The 15,196-nt window shown below is 40.6% G+C and overlaps 1 protein-coding gene across 1 annotated transcript in view; it reads right to left on the bottom strand.

The window, feature by feature from the left end:
• Positions 1-3,904: 3,904 nt before the first annotated feature.
• Positions 3,905-15,196, bottom strand: part of runx3 (RUNX family transcription factor 3) — an 88,113-nt gene continuing 76,821 nt past the window's right edge. Inside the window, exon 8 of the mRNA XM_017695460.2 lies at positions 3,905-8,199. Within this exon, the coding sequence (XP_017550949.1) occupies positions 7,670-8,199 (530 nt within the window). The 3' untranslated portion in view covers positions 3,905-7,669. The remainder of the gene's footprint in view (positions 8,200-15,196) is intronic.

Here is a 15,196-nt window from a genome sequence, read left to right as displayed (position 1 = left end):
ATCATTAGAACATTGCTCATTACCATAATCATCATGAAAAAACATTTTGGATTACTGGCTAACCTTTAACAGCGCTAGCTGTAGACATTTGGGATGAATAGTTGAAGATAGAGACGTTCTTGTTTCTTCTTCAGAGTACTGACCTTTGTTCTTTTGTAAAGGGAATGGTTCTATTCTACATAGAACTGGTTTTTTGCTTAATTGGTGGTTTGCATTGGAGAATCTTTTCTCAGATTGATGGAGAGTGTGTTGTAAATGTTTCTATATATGAGGGTTATTGAAAATGGTTCTATATAGAACCGAAAAGGCTTCTTTTGTTGCACTGCTTGTAGCAATAGGGTAGGTGCTATATAGAACCATATACAACACATTCTCCATCAATTTGAAGAACCATTTAAGCATCAAATGGTTCATTGTAGAATTCATGGTTCTAAGTATAACCATTCACTTTACTAAAGAACCCTTTAAGAGCCATATTTTTTAGGATGTAGGTAAGTAGCCTGTGGGAGATATCACCGTTCAGCTCAGTTCTCACCATCAGGAGAAACAATGGAATGAGCTGATTCTATATTTACGTTACCTTTAAAAAACAGAGCATCTTTCCTTGACTTTTTGTTGGACATATGGTCTCATGCAGCCTTGTAAATATTGCCATGATGATAGCCCTGGCAATTTGTGACAATCTTTATTTGTCCCCCTGTAGCTACGCCACTGGTGTGGGTGTGTGTGTGTGTGTGTGTGGATATGACGTGAGTAATTCTCCAGAGTTTCCTCTAATTAAAAGTTGCTGTTTGTGTCTCTTTGACTGTGTGGGAGAGATGTGGACTTAAAATGAACTGAAACAAAAGGAAAAAGCCACCATACACACAAAGAGTGGTCACATTGTGCTGTTAGCCCAAATCAAACAGCCTGACAAAAGGTTGATTTTTTTGAGAGTAATAAGAGTAACTCTTGTCTCGCAAGGTCATTCAGTCAAGTCTTGGGTTTCACACTGGCCAGCTTTGCATTTAAATCTTTAATATTAAGCTGATTGGGCGTTTTAGGCTGATACTGTCTATGCATTGTAAAGCCTGAACCTGACCTGTACTCATGACTTTGAGAACTGACCTGGCCAGGCCCGACTAGTACTGCTAAGTTTGAACTGCACTAACGGATGGATTTGCACAGACACAGATTTACAGAACTGCGCTGTGTGATCAAGGTGACTGGCAGAAAATGTGAGGCCTGGATAAACCAGCATTGATGACTCAAACCTGATGACAAAAATTGGCCCAATCCTGGCCCAAAACCCAATATTTTGTTGGGCCCTCTTGCAAAGGCCTTCACATCTGTATTTCTGGTCCTAGATTTGATCATTTCTGGTAGGTTCATCACCTCCAGTCCTGGGGAGTTGCTCTGCACAGGTTCAACTATTCCCTGTTCCAACACACCTGATCCAACTCATGAATGGCATGATAATGACTGGATGAGTTACATCAGTTATATCAACAGTTCAGTTGACCAGTGATTACCTAACATTCTGTCACATTGCTGTAGAAGAAGATGCTGGAAACATTGCACTTGAAGGGTGAATGCTCTTTTATTGAACAGGCAGCAAGTGAGAACCACTGCTCAACACTGCTGAAACAACCAAGATAACCTGCTGGTCAATTCTAATAATAATAATAATAATAATAAGTTACATTTATATAGCGCCTTTCACAAACCCAAGGTCACTTATTCTAGCCATATATTCATGGTAAACACTAAGACCATACACACTACACCACAACCCAGCACATAATGACACAAATGATACATCTTTCCACTGTGTGTGTGCCTTGTGATGGACTGGTGACACGTCCAGGGTGTTTCCTGCCTGCCGCCCACATATATATGTGTTGTGTGTGTGCGTGTGTGTGTGTGTGTGTGTGTAAATGTATACAAAAACACGTGTGTGTGTGTGTGTATGTGTGTGAAATGGCTCAGGTGTGAAAAGATTCAGAAGCAACGGTTGCTCTTTGGTTGGTAGGTGTGAATATCAGTGTTACGTTATTGTGTTACTCCCTTTTCTCTGGCTGTGTGAGAATGTGAGTGCAACTGAGAAGGAGCGACACACCCACACACTTATTTTTTACTTTTTTAGGTTTAGTAGAGAAAATGCATGTATCTGTCTGCTGTATGAGTTTCAGGGCTTCATTCTGTGGCCAAATCTATTCTATAGCACACCTGACAGACCTGAAGTGAAAGAACATAGGTGCACTTTGTAGTTCTACAGTTACAGACTGTAGTCCATCTGTTTCTCTGACACTTTGTTAGCCCCCTCTTACCCTGTTCTTCAGTGGTTAGGACCATCACAGGACCACCACACAGCAGGTAGTATTTGGGTGGTGGATCATTCTCAGCACTGCAGTGACGTGGTGATGGGTGGTGACGTGTTAGTGTGCTGCTGTTAGGGTGCTGTTAAACCACACTGTTTAAAACCATTCATCTTGGCAATGAAAGTGTGTTTGCTTTTAAGAGCACCATGTATGTATGATTGAGGTATTAGGTGACAACTACAAGTAAAACTGGGCTGCCACAAGGAGTGGTTTAGAAATGGTTTAACAAACACACTGACAAACATGAAATCACTGCTACTTGTATTGATTTTATTTGTATATACTCCGATCAGGCATAACATTATGACCACCTCCTTGTTTCTGCACTCATTGTCCATTTTATCAGCTCCACTTACTGTATAGCTGCACTTTGTAGTTCAACAGTTACAGACTGTAGTCCATCTGTTTCTCTGATACTTTGTTATCCTCCTTTTACTCTGTTCTTCAGTGGTCAGGACCCCCATGGACCCTCACAGAGCAGGTACTATTTGGGTGGTGGATTATTCTCAGCACTGCAGTGACACTGATACGGTGGTGGTGTGTTAGTGTGTATTGTGCTGGTGTGAGTGGATCAGACACAGCAGTGTTGCTGGAGTTTTAAACACCTCAGTATCGCTGCTGGACTGAGAATAGTCCACCAACCGAAAATATCCAGCCAACAGTCTGGTGACCACTGATGAAGAGACTCTCATCTCTGACTTTACATCTACAAGGTGGACTGACAAGGTAAGAGTGTCTAATAGAGTGGACAGTGAGCTGACACAGTGTTTAAAAGCTCCAGCTCCAATAATGGGCTATGGCTGTTTTTCATGGTTTGGGCTCATACCAAAACATATAATGTGGCCATTATTTACTGACCTAATGAAAATGCATTAATAATCAATTTATAAAACAACGCAGAGCAGATGGATTACTGGATTAATATTAAATCAATACCAATCTAAGTTAATATGAATATTATTTGATAATTGTAATGTTCTTTATGGTCCTCACTATCAACATATGGTATGTACAGTGTTCTTTAAAATGTGTTTCACATGCCAGCACACAGGCTCAAGTATATTTCATTTATCAAATTACTTAAATGTGGAAGAATGATGCATGTATAACCCCATAAAGAATTACTGAGGCCTGATCATGTGGTTGTTTAGTGTAGTGGGTATCATGTCTGCCTTCTATGCTGGAGACTGGGGTTCAAACCCTCTCCTGGGTAAGGTACACTATACCAATAAGAGTCCTTGGGCAAGACTCCTAACACTACTTTTGCCTACCTATGTAAAAAAAAGATAAACTTATAAGTCACTCTGGATAAGAGTGTCTGCTAAATGATGATGTAAATGTTGTGGCAGTTCTTTTATCCAATAACTGTCAAGCATACTCCACTGAAATTAAAAAATAGCACCCTCCAAAATATATTAATCCAACAAATCTTCATTTACATTATCATCACCTATGAAGTGCTTCTAAAGATGTACCCACCTTCAGTTTTCTTTCACATTTTTGCTTTCAACAGTGAACATGACACAAATAACAGATCCCAAATATAAGCGAAACGTCTCTTTTTTAATTAAAATGCATCAAAAACTACATTGTTTGCACACAATGAAGGTACACTATAGCAGAGCATGTTAAAGAATCAAAACTCAAATATACAGTGAATGAAAAACACTATTTTGTTCTTGAAAAGGAACCACTGAGCTTTTGGTTGTTGCACTCAACTCACATTGCAATGTGACAAAGTGTGGAAAACACATTTTAGATTTGTGTGTGCTGTCCTAATATCATTGGGCAGCGTAGATCAGACAGAAAACAAACACGAAAACAAACCATTTCTCATAATAAACAAACATGTTGTTTGGTCATGTAATTTGGGCCAGCAGTGTCTTTTGTTCGGCACCACTGATCGACGCCCCAGTTTAAAGCAGTTTAGCTCTGTTCATAGAAGAGTTTTAGTTAAGTTAGGTTGTGCTTTCCTTATATTCGCAACATTAATTATCATCACTGTCATGAAGCATCATAAGGCAGAAAGTCTTAGTTGTTTCCTGAGTCAAATCGTCTGGATACTCATCTGAGAACTGTCTAGATTGTAGTTGATTGTCATTGGCAAAGATAATCACCCCCCCGGACTGTTTTAATACTATGCACATGGAGAGAAAGGAATATTTCACACCCAAAAGCAATTTGTTTATGAGTTACTGTCTGGATATTAAAGGAAATTGCCATCATTTTTCAACCTAATATCTATCTGCTAAACCTGTAGCACACGTTCAATAACCATGGGCAAAACTTGCTTCCCATTACTTAGAAAAGAGCGGAGAACTCAAACACATTCATAACAGAAGCCAATGGGCAGTTGCTTCAGAACCTGCCCACTGGCTTCTGTTGTAAGTGAGACTGCTAACAATTAGGGCCTGTAACAGTGTTTTAACAGTGAACAAGCGTTTGATCGACTCTGATCTGATCTTTAGTACCACCTCAGACTACATGACACCTCCATTACCAAGTGGCATTGAAGTTAGCAATAAAACTCTTGCTTCTAAGAGCTTCTCATGTAGGCAAAGTCATACATCTCGGTCTCTGCGATGGCCTCCAGCTTTGAACGTTAATTACGTACAAATGACAATAGCGAAAGAAACGAGCGGCCTCCGCAGAGGCTTCAAAGTCGAACGAACAAAGAGGACCTTTGCGGCGTTAGCATAACTAGCACCCTAAAGGATGACCACTGGTCACTGAAAAAGGATCTCTATCCCACAATCTACAGCTCTCTTCATCCATCTTACTCTCTCTTTCCCTTCCTTCTGCCTGCAGGTACAGGGATCAGGTGTGAAGGGGCGTGGCAGGCCTGGGAAAGGCTTCCAGGAGATGAGATATTGCGTACAGCTGTGTTGGATGTGAGCCTGAAGTGAACTTAGAGAGAGTTCTGGCCACTTTACCTCCAATGTTCCAGCATGTGCACGGTTTTGTTATTCAAATAATAGGAGACAATGTGCTTTCAGGCATGCCCAGTTATCGTCTACTGTTTCCGTCCTTTCATTGTGAAAGGAGGCGGATAATGTACATGCTTAAAGCTACCTGTGTTCTTCATTCTCAAAGGGATTGGAATGACATTGGAAGACTTCACTCATTGGCCAATAAAGAGAGAGTGGAACTTTGTGCCCTGAAGTGTGTTTGATGATTAGTTAACTAGTGCGCAGATGGGAATTTGATGCCTTAGTCGGGGTCGTTTCTTGCAGTATACGAAGCCGCTTCAGGGCCTTGTATGTACAGTGCTGTAGAAAAGTCAGAGACCACTCTTTGTTTATTTATTCACAGTCAACATGGCTTTTAAGTTCAATTCATCTCCGTTTCAGGTTAGTTATATCTAATCTACTCACAGAAGGGGAAAGTCAAAGGAAAGTATGCTGTGTGACCATTGTGGATTGTGAGAGATTGAAAATGCAACCAACTTCTAAGACTGAACTTTAGAGGTGTGGAAACATCTCATGTTTCCATCTCATGCCTCAAATAAAAAAAAATTGAAAGCAAGTGTCCAAAAAGAATGGAAGCTGTAATAAATGCAAATTGTGGACACATTAATACTGAAAAATGTCATTTGAATGTAGTTATTAAGGTGTTGGGTAACTCGCTGTTAAATACATCATTTCTGCTTTTTGTCCAATGACATGGAATGAAATGAATAAATGAAGGGTGGTCTCTGACTTTTGTTTAGTTTGTCATGAAATTGGCAGAATAATATCTTATAATGTTAATTTAATATGAATTGGCACTTGTATATGTTTATTGTGTTTACTTGAGCAATTATCAAACTGTTTCCTAAATTCGATTAATTAAGGATTAATAATGAATTCTTTTTCATTCTTTCAGACAAAATGCTATGATTGGGTTGAGTAGGGGGCCCCAAAAAAGGATGTCACTTAGAGCCCTCAGATATTCAGAAACGGCCCTGGCTTTGGTAATGCATCCTACGGCATCTTATCAGAGTTCCTTACACTTTGGAATGATGTGGAGGATGTATGGTGGATACCTATTCTGTGGTTTATCATGACATTTCCTTTAAATAAACCTTTTAGTGCATTGGAGCTACATTGGAAAACAGACATTACATTTTTTAAAATTTCTACCATTTCATAATTTAGGCATCATATATTACAGTAGCACGCTTGCAGTTTTATATTAAATCAAAGGATTAGAAAAAAAATACAAAGAAGCACTAAATGTTTTTGACCTGGAAACAATAAGAATATTTATATAGAATTGGCTCAAATAAATTAAAGAAATCCCAAACCATATTACTTAGTTCAAACAAAGAATGGCTTGAAGAAACCACAATATAACAAAAAAAAAATTCCAAAGCAAAAAAAGCAATTGTGACGAAATTGCTGTCAAAAACCATTCCATAAACACAAACCTCAGCATGTATGAAAAGCCAGAAAATTGTTTATGATTGTGACAGTGAAAAAAAAAGAAAATCAAAACAAAACAATGTCAACTTCTTTGGTATTTAATTGTCACTAGCTGTGGCATTTTTTCATTCTGTACCAAAACTTATTGTGCTTCCATTATGAATGATATCGTATCGATTCTGAATGCTATTCCAATTTGCCCAGTTTGAAGACGTGAAGCTTGAAGGCAATAGCTGAATGTAGCTTGAATCAACAAAGACATCAATAAAAGTCTTAATCGATCAGGTTGACCTGATACAGCATGGTTTACGTTACATGCTGGGCCGGCATCAAGGCAGGCGAAGGTCAGTGATCTCATTATTGTGAATCTGGCTGCCCTGATGGTAAAGCAGTGAGGGCGGTGTCTTTTCTGGTCGGCCACTCAATGTTCAGATGCTCTAGTTACAGTTGAAACAAGAGAACATTTGCAGTCTGTGATTTTGGAAAGCTTCAGGAAATATCGATGGGTCGGCATTCTTCATCCGGCCAACCTTACTCTCGACGGTTCAGTCTTACAGGGTGAGGATTGGCACTCCTCATGGAATAAAACATTAAAACACATCATACTGTCTCTTTTTGGTCTGCATGAGAAAAAGGAAAAGGAACGAGGAGGGAGGCATCAAAATGGACCAACCATGCGATGTTTTTTCTTTTTTTTTTTCATTTTTAAAACACACAAGCTTTGCTCTGTCCTCTTCTTGCCACTCTTTCAGTTCTGTCCCTCCCCAAAGCGTCCTGGAACATGCCAGGAATGCCATTTTTCTATCATCATATGTCACTTTGGTTTTAAATGCAAGCTTTTCTCAAGGGATCAAGCATTTTTTGCCTTCCTTACCCCTCTTCCACAAAACCCCACCCTGTCCAGGCTCAGTAAGGCCTCCACACGGACTCGTCCATGCGGCCCGACGTGCTCATGGCGGTGGGCGAGTTGCTGTGGCTGCCATCCGCCTCCACCCCGTCACTCTGGTTACCAAGGCTGGCGTTCATCAAGCTGCCAGCGGCTCCACCCCCTGAACCAGCAGCTCCACCCCCTGCCGCCGCTGTGCAGGAGGTTAGCATGCGGGTGGGCGAGCGTTCACCCCCCGAGCCACCGCTGGCCGGCACCATGGAGAACTGGTAGGAGCTTGAGCCGGTGCCGTAATACAGATGGTAAGGGGAGGAGTTGGTCTGGAAGTGGGAGCTTTGATTCTGGTTGCCAGGATACGGTGGAGGCAGGTAGGTGTGGTAACGAGTGGAGGTCGACATGCCTGTCACGCTTAGACCCCCGATGCCTGTGCCGGACGGGTTGGCTGAGTAGGTGAAAGGACTCGGGTAGTGCATGTGGGGGTCAGGAAAACGTGGGGCGGTCAGCGGTGAAAGGGACGGAAATGTTGTCCTCTGCGGGAACAGGTCGGTGCCTGCAGGAGAACAAGAGAAACAGGAATAGAGGGAGTTATTACGTGTCTGGACTGAAGAGTCTACAATGAATGCTTGCATAATGTACAAGCTAGAATCGGAATGAATTAAGATTGTATGTCATTTATTTGCTATATCATTTACTCTCTAAAGATATTGAGAAGCCTGGTCTTGTCCAACCCCCTGTGCACCATGGGCCCCAGTGTGACTGCCCCGCCACCAACCCCCCCAGTTGTTATGCCACTGGATAGGAAGTAAATCAGAAAAAGCATGTAATTACCCTGGACCAATTAGTCATCAAATGTTGACACAATGTAAAATATGGCATGGAGTGTTCTTTGCCTCCCCAAGCTTCAGAGAGAAAGAACTGCATAGATACCACAGCTGGCTCCAAATAAAATTTGCAATAAATCAATATATTCCCAATAGAAAGATGAATAACTGTGCGCTACATAGGCCACAGTCAAGCCACTAAACCATGTCTTTAACTGCAGTTTCGGGCTGGTAACTTGCATCTGTAATTACGGGCCGCTAAGTGGCCTGTACTGCCATATGTTTTTCTCTGCTGACTCGCAACTTATACTGACCATTACAGAAGTATATGAGCCATGAAATTTCATGCTAAACGATACTGCAAGATCAGCAGCAAGGAGTCACCATGGCAACTGAGGAAGAGCATGATGAAGGCCTGGCATTTGAATTACATTTGAAGGGCCTGGTTTGGATTTCACATCTATTCTACCCATGTCTGTTCTGTTTAACACAGGTCAACACAAGCAATGCAGCAAAGAACATATTGCATATTACTACATATTGTACTGTATATATATTGAAGATGGACCCTCACACTTGGCACGTTCGCCAGCTGGCTGTGTTTCTGAGACCTGATTTATTTATTTGTTTATTTGCACCCAGTGCCCATACGACAGTGGAGCATGCTGGGATAGCACAGCAGCTTTTTGCTAGTGAGCAGGCTTTGGCATGCCAGCGCCCCGAGGGGGGGAAGATGCCGGGCTTTGCGTGCCACCGCCTCATTGAAATATCTCCCCCCCGCCCCCACCATCTGGGGCACCGAGTCCGTTTGTAGGCGAAGAGAAACAGAGAGAAAAACGAGACAGTTCCTTTGCAATTTCCACAGTCCCCCCCCACCGCAACAGAGCATGTTTTGCTGTCGTTCTTTCTCTAGCTGAAGAGAAGAGGAGGAGGAGGGGAGAGGCTGAAGGCCACTCTTTCTTTTCGCAGACGGCGTCTCTAGGAAAGAGGCCCGTATCTGGTTCCTGGCGGCCGGGAGCCGAGCTTTCAGCTGTGGCTGATTTGGGCTCTGCTAATTCCTTGCGGACCCTCGAGAAACCTCCTGCTCCCGCTCTCTACCTGTGACTCTTAATGTGCTAGCCATTTTAAGTGCAAGCAGGAAGATAACGGAATGTAACATGCTGTTAAAGGGCTCTATCATGGAAAAAATTGTTTTAAAATGTACCAGTTTATATAATCAACATATAGAAACTAAGCTGCAAAGCAGCATATCGAATGAATCAGATTATTGCTGTCAACATATGACTGCCCATTCAGCTCACAGCATCACAGAGACCCATTCACACTGCAGTGATAGTGAGGGTTGTTACTGCTGACATTTTGACAGTTAGTTATAAGTGTAGAACTTGTAAATAAATAGAAAGTGGGCACTAAAATTAGCAAAAAAAGCCATGTTTAAGTTGAAACTTTTTTTACTAAGAAGATCAACAAAAAGGTAAAATGTGACTGCGGGTATTTGAATGAGGCACAATTCAGAACAGTCATTTACACAAACAGCAATAAAAAGTCGTTTACCTATACAGTAAGAAAAGCCTAATTCTGAAGAGATTGGTAAAAGAAAATAAGTAATGTCAAAGATGAATTTTCAAAGTTTTAAATGAATAAAACCGATCGTAGATAAATGTACAAACTAACTACTTTTGACATTAAGTAGTAGCAGAGTATAAAGCACAGCTATACCCCATAGGCTGCATTGCAGTGAGAGAGCTGATAAGTTAATTTTATTCATATAGGCCTATTAGAGAACAACTTCATAATTGTTATCAGCCAACTAACTTTTCACAACCTCCCTGTTTTCAAGCTAAAATATACGGGGTGAAGAGGTAATAGGCGATTGCCATTTGTCTGCATACGTTAAGTATTTTAGATCAACTGCCTTTCTCTGTGCACATTTCAGGCCATTTTCCATCCTTTTTTGTGGGCTAGTTCTAGATTTAACAATAGCAAGTAGCAAATAGCAAAATTTGTACCAGCTAAATGCTAAGTGGTGCACTGTGGTGCTTGTAGAAACTGAAAGTTGCTTAATGTTTGCAAAAACATTAAAAACAATGGTTTGGAATTTTTGCTACATGCTACATGATATGACCTTTGGTGTGGAGGAGATTTTATACACTGTTTGCACTCAGGCTGCCATACTTTTCCATAAAAAGTGGCAGTTTTCAAAATGGTTTCAAAATAAAAATGTAAGTTAGACTTCTTTGTTTTTCCATAATTGTATTCATTAGTGATGTTATTTGCATTAGGCAATTGGAAACACTCAGCTAAGGTTAATGTTAATGCTAATGCTAATGTTGTAATGGTTCTAACTGCAGTGTTATAGGTAGCCATCTGCTGACCTGGGCAGGTCAACATGACTCGCCCATTAATTGAGAAGATTTCCTATTTAAATTTAAAATTGTCAGTTCAGATATTATTCAATGATGTGATATGTTATGTTATATCCATGTAATATTAGCAAAACATTAGCGTTGGATTTGAAATGATACTATACACTATATATTGGGCAGACATGGACTGAAGGTTAGGGAACTGGCCCTGTGACTGGAAGGTTGCCGGTTCAATCCCCAGCACTGACAGTCCATGACTGAGGTGTCCTTGAGCAGGACACCTAACCTCCAATTGCTCCCCAGGCACTGTGGATAGGGCTGCCCACCGCTCTAGGTCATGTGTGTGTGTACTCACTAGTGTGTATGTGGTATTTCATTGCACGGATGGGTTACATGCAGAGGTGGGATTAAAAATATATCACTTAACTTTAACTTATAGCATTTACTATGTATATAGAGCATGTGTATAAAAAGTTGGTTCTTCCAGGGTTCTTTAGTAAAGAAAATGAGCACTCAAAAAAAACATTTGCATGATCAAAGGGTTATTAAGATGGAAGGAGAATATGTTGTCTACGGTTGTCCATTTAAAACATTTTTGAAAAGGGTTCAATATAACACCAAAACGGCTAGAACCATTTTCTAGATTCTCCATCAATCTGAAGGACCCTTTCGTGATGCAAAGAACCCATGGATCATGCAAAGGGTTCTTTGAGTGTTCATAGTCCTATATAGAACCATTTTCATTACTAAAGAACTCTTGAAGAACCGTTATTTTTAATTGTGTCTGATACAATCTAGGCAATCTAGATGAACAAGGTGCACAGTGTCTGATATGAGACCTCATCCCTCTCTCTCTCTCTCTCTGTCTCTCTCTCTCTCTCTTTCACTTTCTTTTGTGCTAAACATAGAACAGGCAGGGGGAGGAGGGGCATCCTTCCTCACATTGGGCGCAAATGCCGACACGCCACGCAAGATTAATGAGAGAAAGCCAAAATTACTCTACCAGACCAACAACAACCAACAACTGGACACCACAACACCTCAGACAAGGAGTTGTCATAACACAGCTTGGCAAAGGGCAGAAAAACAGTCAGTTCACACACACACACACACACACACACACACACTAGCCTCCTCTAGAGGCCTGATGGGGATCCTACATTCCAGACAGAGGAGCTCTAAAGCACTTTCAATGGAGTTAAACAAGCTAAATCCACAGTGTTTCATTCATATCCAGCCTCTTCTCTCATTTGTCTCTAGAGTCAGTAACAGCCAGCAAGACCGCAAGACACCACCAATGAGGCATGCAGTGACGTTTCATGCATTTGTGAGTGTGCAAAGTGTTCTCCAAGTGAGAGGCAGTGAAGTGTGTGTCCGTGTGTGTGTATATATATATCACTGCTCTATATAACAAAGCCCTTTATCTCCAAAATGGTAACTTTACAGGAGAAGGAAAAACATACTTTATTACATTAAAAAATGTTTTCCCCCTTATATTCCTGATATATAATCCCGAACCTGGTTTCATTAATCAATACTTCATTATGTTAAATCAAGTGTGCTTGTAATGGAATTTAACAAGTCCATGCAATGCCTGGAGACGTCCAAGAGACATTTGGAACCAAACCTGTTTTCTTCTAAACAGCTCACAAAATACGAACTACTTTTTTTTTCAAAACAAAACATTCTCGGTACATTTTATGGCATTTATGCGTATTTTTATTTATTCTAATGACTTTGATTTTACAAGCAAGAATCAACAGAATCATGAGCCCAGTATTGGGAATCAAGTCCAGTCGTGGGCTGAGAGTTTCACTTCACCCCTAATCTATATATATATTTCAGTATTATGGCATATGGTTGCATTTATATAGCCCATATAGGACATATGAACAGCTCCACATCCTAACATTGTGCAAACCCAAGTGTGTGTGTGTGTGTTTGTGTGAGAGAGAGATTCAGAGAGCAGTAGCGCAGTCCCACCCCACATATGATCTCCATTACTCTCTGCTAAAATGTGTTGACTCGGCAGGGAAAAAGTGTACCAGAAAAAAAGGCAGATAGACAGGAAAATATTGAAGAAAAAAAAGTCGGATAAACCCCAGAGTCTGTCTGGCATAGACATCTGACTTTCTCTGTTCATCATGCTTGCAGAAATACCTCTCTTTACACTTTTATAGAGTACATGTTGTTATTCCATGTGAGTGTGTGTGTGTGTGTATGTGTGTGTGTGTGTGTTTTGTGCGTGCCCCACCACAGGGAGCTGTTTTATTCCCAGAGTTCCACTAGCCCACAGTGAAGCGTGTAACCCAGCTCAGCGCAGAGGTCTGGCTCATTTGCCTGCAGCGTGCGTATGTGTTGGCGCCCATTTGCTGGTGAGGATGCAAATCCTGGAGCTCACCTGTGAAAATGTTTGTTTGCAAGATGGGAATGCAAACCATGATGGATTGCACCTGTGGGCCATGATAAAAACAATGCAGGCGAGTAGGAGAGAGTGAGCGCGCGAGCGAGAGAGAGAGAGGGGAAACCCAAGCTTGCTGGTTTTATCCACCCTGACACCACTCTTACCACATGCGACGGTAGGCCTTTTTCCCCCAACCTGAGGCCTTTTACCACTACACCTAACAAATAGCAGTATGGCCATTGAAAAACACCAGCTAAACAAATGCTACGCTACATTTCGTTTTCACATTGGCCCAATTAATTGGCTGTTGAAAACAGGCTGACTTTCAGCCAAAAACCCAAGCAACCCAGTTTCCTCCTCTCTGACATCTTACCCATTGCCAGCTTACTTACATGACAAGTAAAGCCACCAGTGTGGGTTTAATAGAAATAGAACATATGGTGTGTAGGAGCAAATGTTCAACATCGCACAGGCCTGATTCTGAACACTTGGAGATGCTATTCTTTTGTTTGTAAGAAAAAAAAATGGTTTCATAACTAATTTTGTTGGGGGGCTATAAACTATAACAAACTGAGGTGCTAGTTGTATCAGTTGCATAAGAAATCTGGTAAATCAATGTTTGATTATTCTGTACATAAACACTAAATTGAACTTGTATATATGAAAGGATACGGACTCTTTTTGTTTACTTTGGGGGGCTTAGCAGTAATACTTTGCTAACTATCCCTACCATGTGGAGGCTGTACTTTAGCCGGGCTAGCTCTCACTGTGATTCAATTACATGCTTCAGAATAATGCTATATTAAAGTCACCAAGAGAGGCTTATTAATATAGTATAGTATAAAAAATAGTATAGTTGCAGTATAGTATAGTATAGTTGCAAATTGTGACTTAAGCCCTATTCAGATTGGATTAGTCTGCAGGTAGGGTGGTGTAATTTTTACTGTCGTTTCTACCTGATTTTATTACTGTCCAAATGCAGAGTCACTCATTTTACGCTGTGTGTAAAATGACCCCAGGTTATATTAAACCTGTCCAAATCAACATATCAATGAAAATACTGTCATATCCTATGGAAACAGTGTTTCCTAAGTATGGACACACTCCTCGGAGTGCTTATTTGCGTTTCCTTTCAGCTAAAAATCAAGCCAGTATGTAATATTACTGTCTTATCTCACAGTTCAGCAATTGTAATGATGCACTGTGTCCACCTAAAACAGTAAATGATTAAGACAAACAATAAAAGTAATGCCTAAATGAAATGTTTTAACGTGTTTTATACTTTTTTCTAGAGTGAAGACGGTGCATAAGTTAAGTAGCAGCTCCCATCTCTGTCATTTATATTGAGATTTCTAATGCAAATCTGTCACTGACTTTCTAGACATCCTTTGGTAAAGTGGCGTTACCCCACCTCCGCATGGATAACTAATCCTGTCCTAGAAGGATTAACACACACAACTTAATAATGAAAAAAGTTGCTTTTATGGGTAAAAACTGCCTTCAGGTAAATTCTTGAGAAATATCTGAACGAGTCTAAGATGCTATGGGAACATTAGATGACCATAACCATCTTTTACTTGAAGCTCATTAAATTTCCATGTTGCATTTCCCTTTGTTACGTTGTGTCCCACTCTCCCCTACTGTTATCTTTAAAAGTGTACATTGCATAGCTGAAAAACAGTAGAAGCATCTGTCTTGAAGCATGACATTTGTCTGTTTTGTTCATTTTCTAAGATATCAGTATGTCACAGAGTCGGAAAACCACACAAGAAAGTCTATTTCAGTTTATTCAACAACCCTAAAACTTTTTCATTTACAGTCTGACTAATGTTTATGTATCCATATTATCCATAATATTTTTTCAGATTTGGATTCGTGCGAGAAGTAATTTCACCAGTAGGTTGGTCATTTACACAAGCTAGAGACAGAGAGAGCGAGAGGCAAATGACTAAAGAT

The sequence above is a fragment of the Pygocentrus nattereri genome, chromosome 5, assembly GCF_015220715.1.
Source record: "Pygocentrus nattereri isolate fPygNat1 chromosome 5, fPygNat1.pri, whole genome shotgun sequence".
Classification (NCBI taxonomy): domain Eukaryota; kingdom Metazoa; phylum Chordata; class Actinopteri; order Characiformes; family Serrasalmidae; genus Pygocentrus; species Pygocentrus nattereri.
The sequence above is the reverse complement of the archived record's forward strand: the minus strand, read 5'-3'. Positions and strand labels throughout refer to the sequence as shown.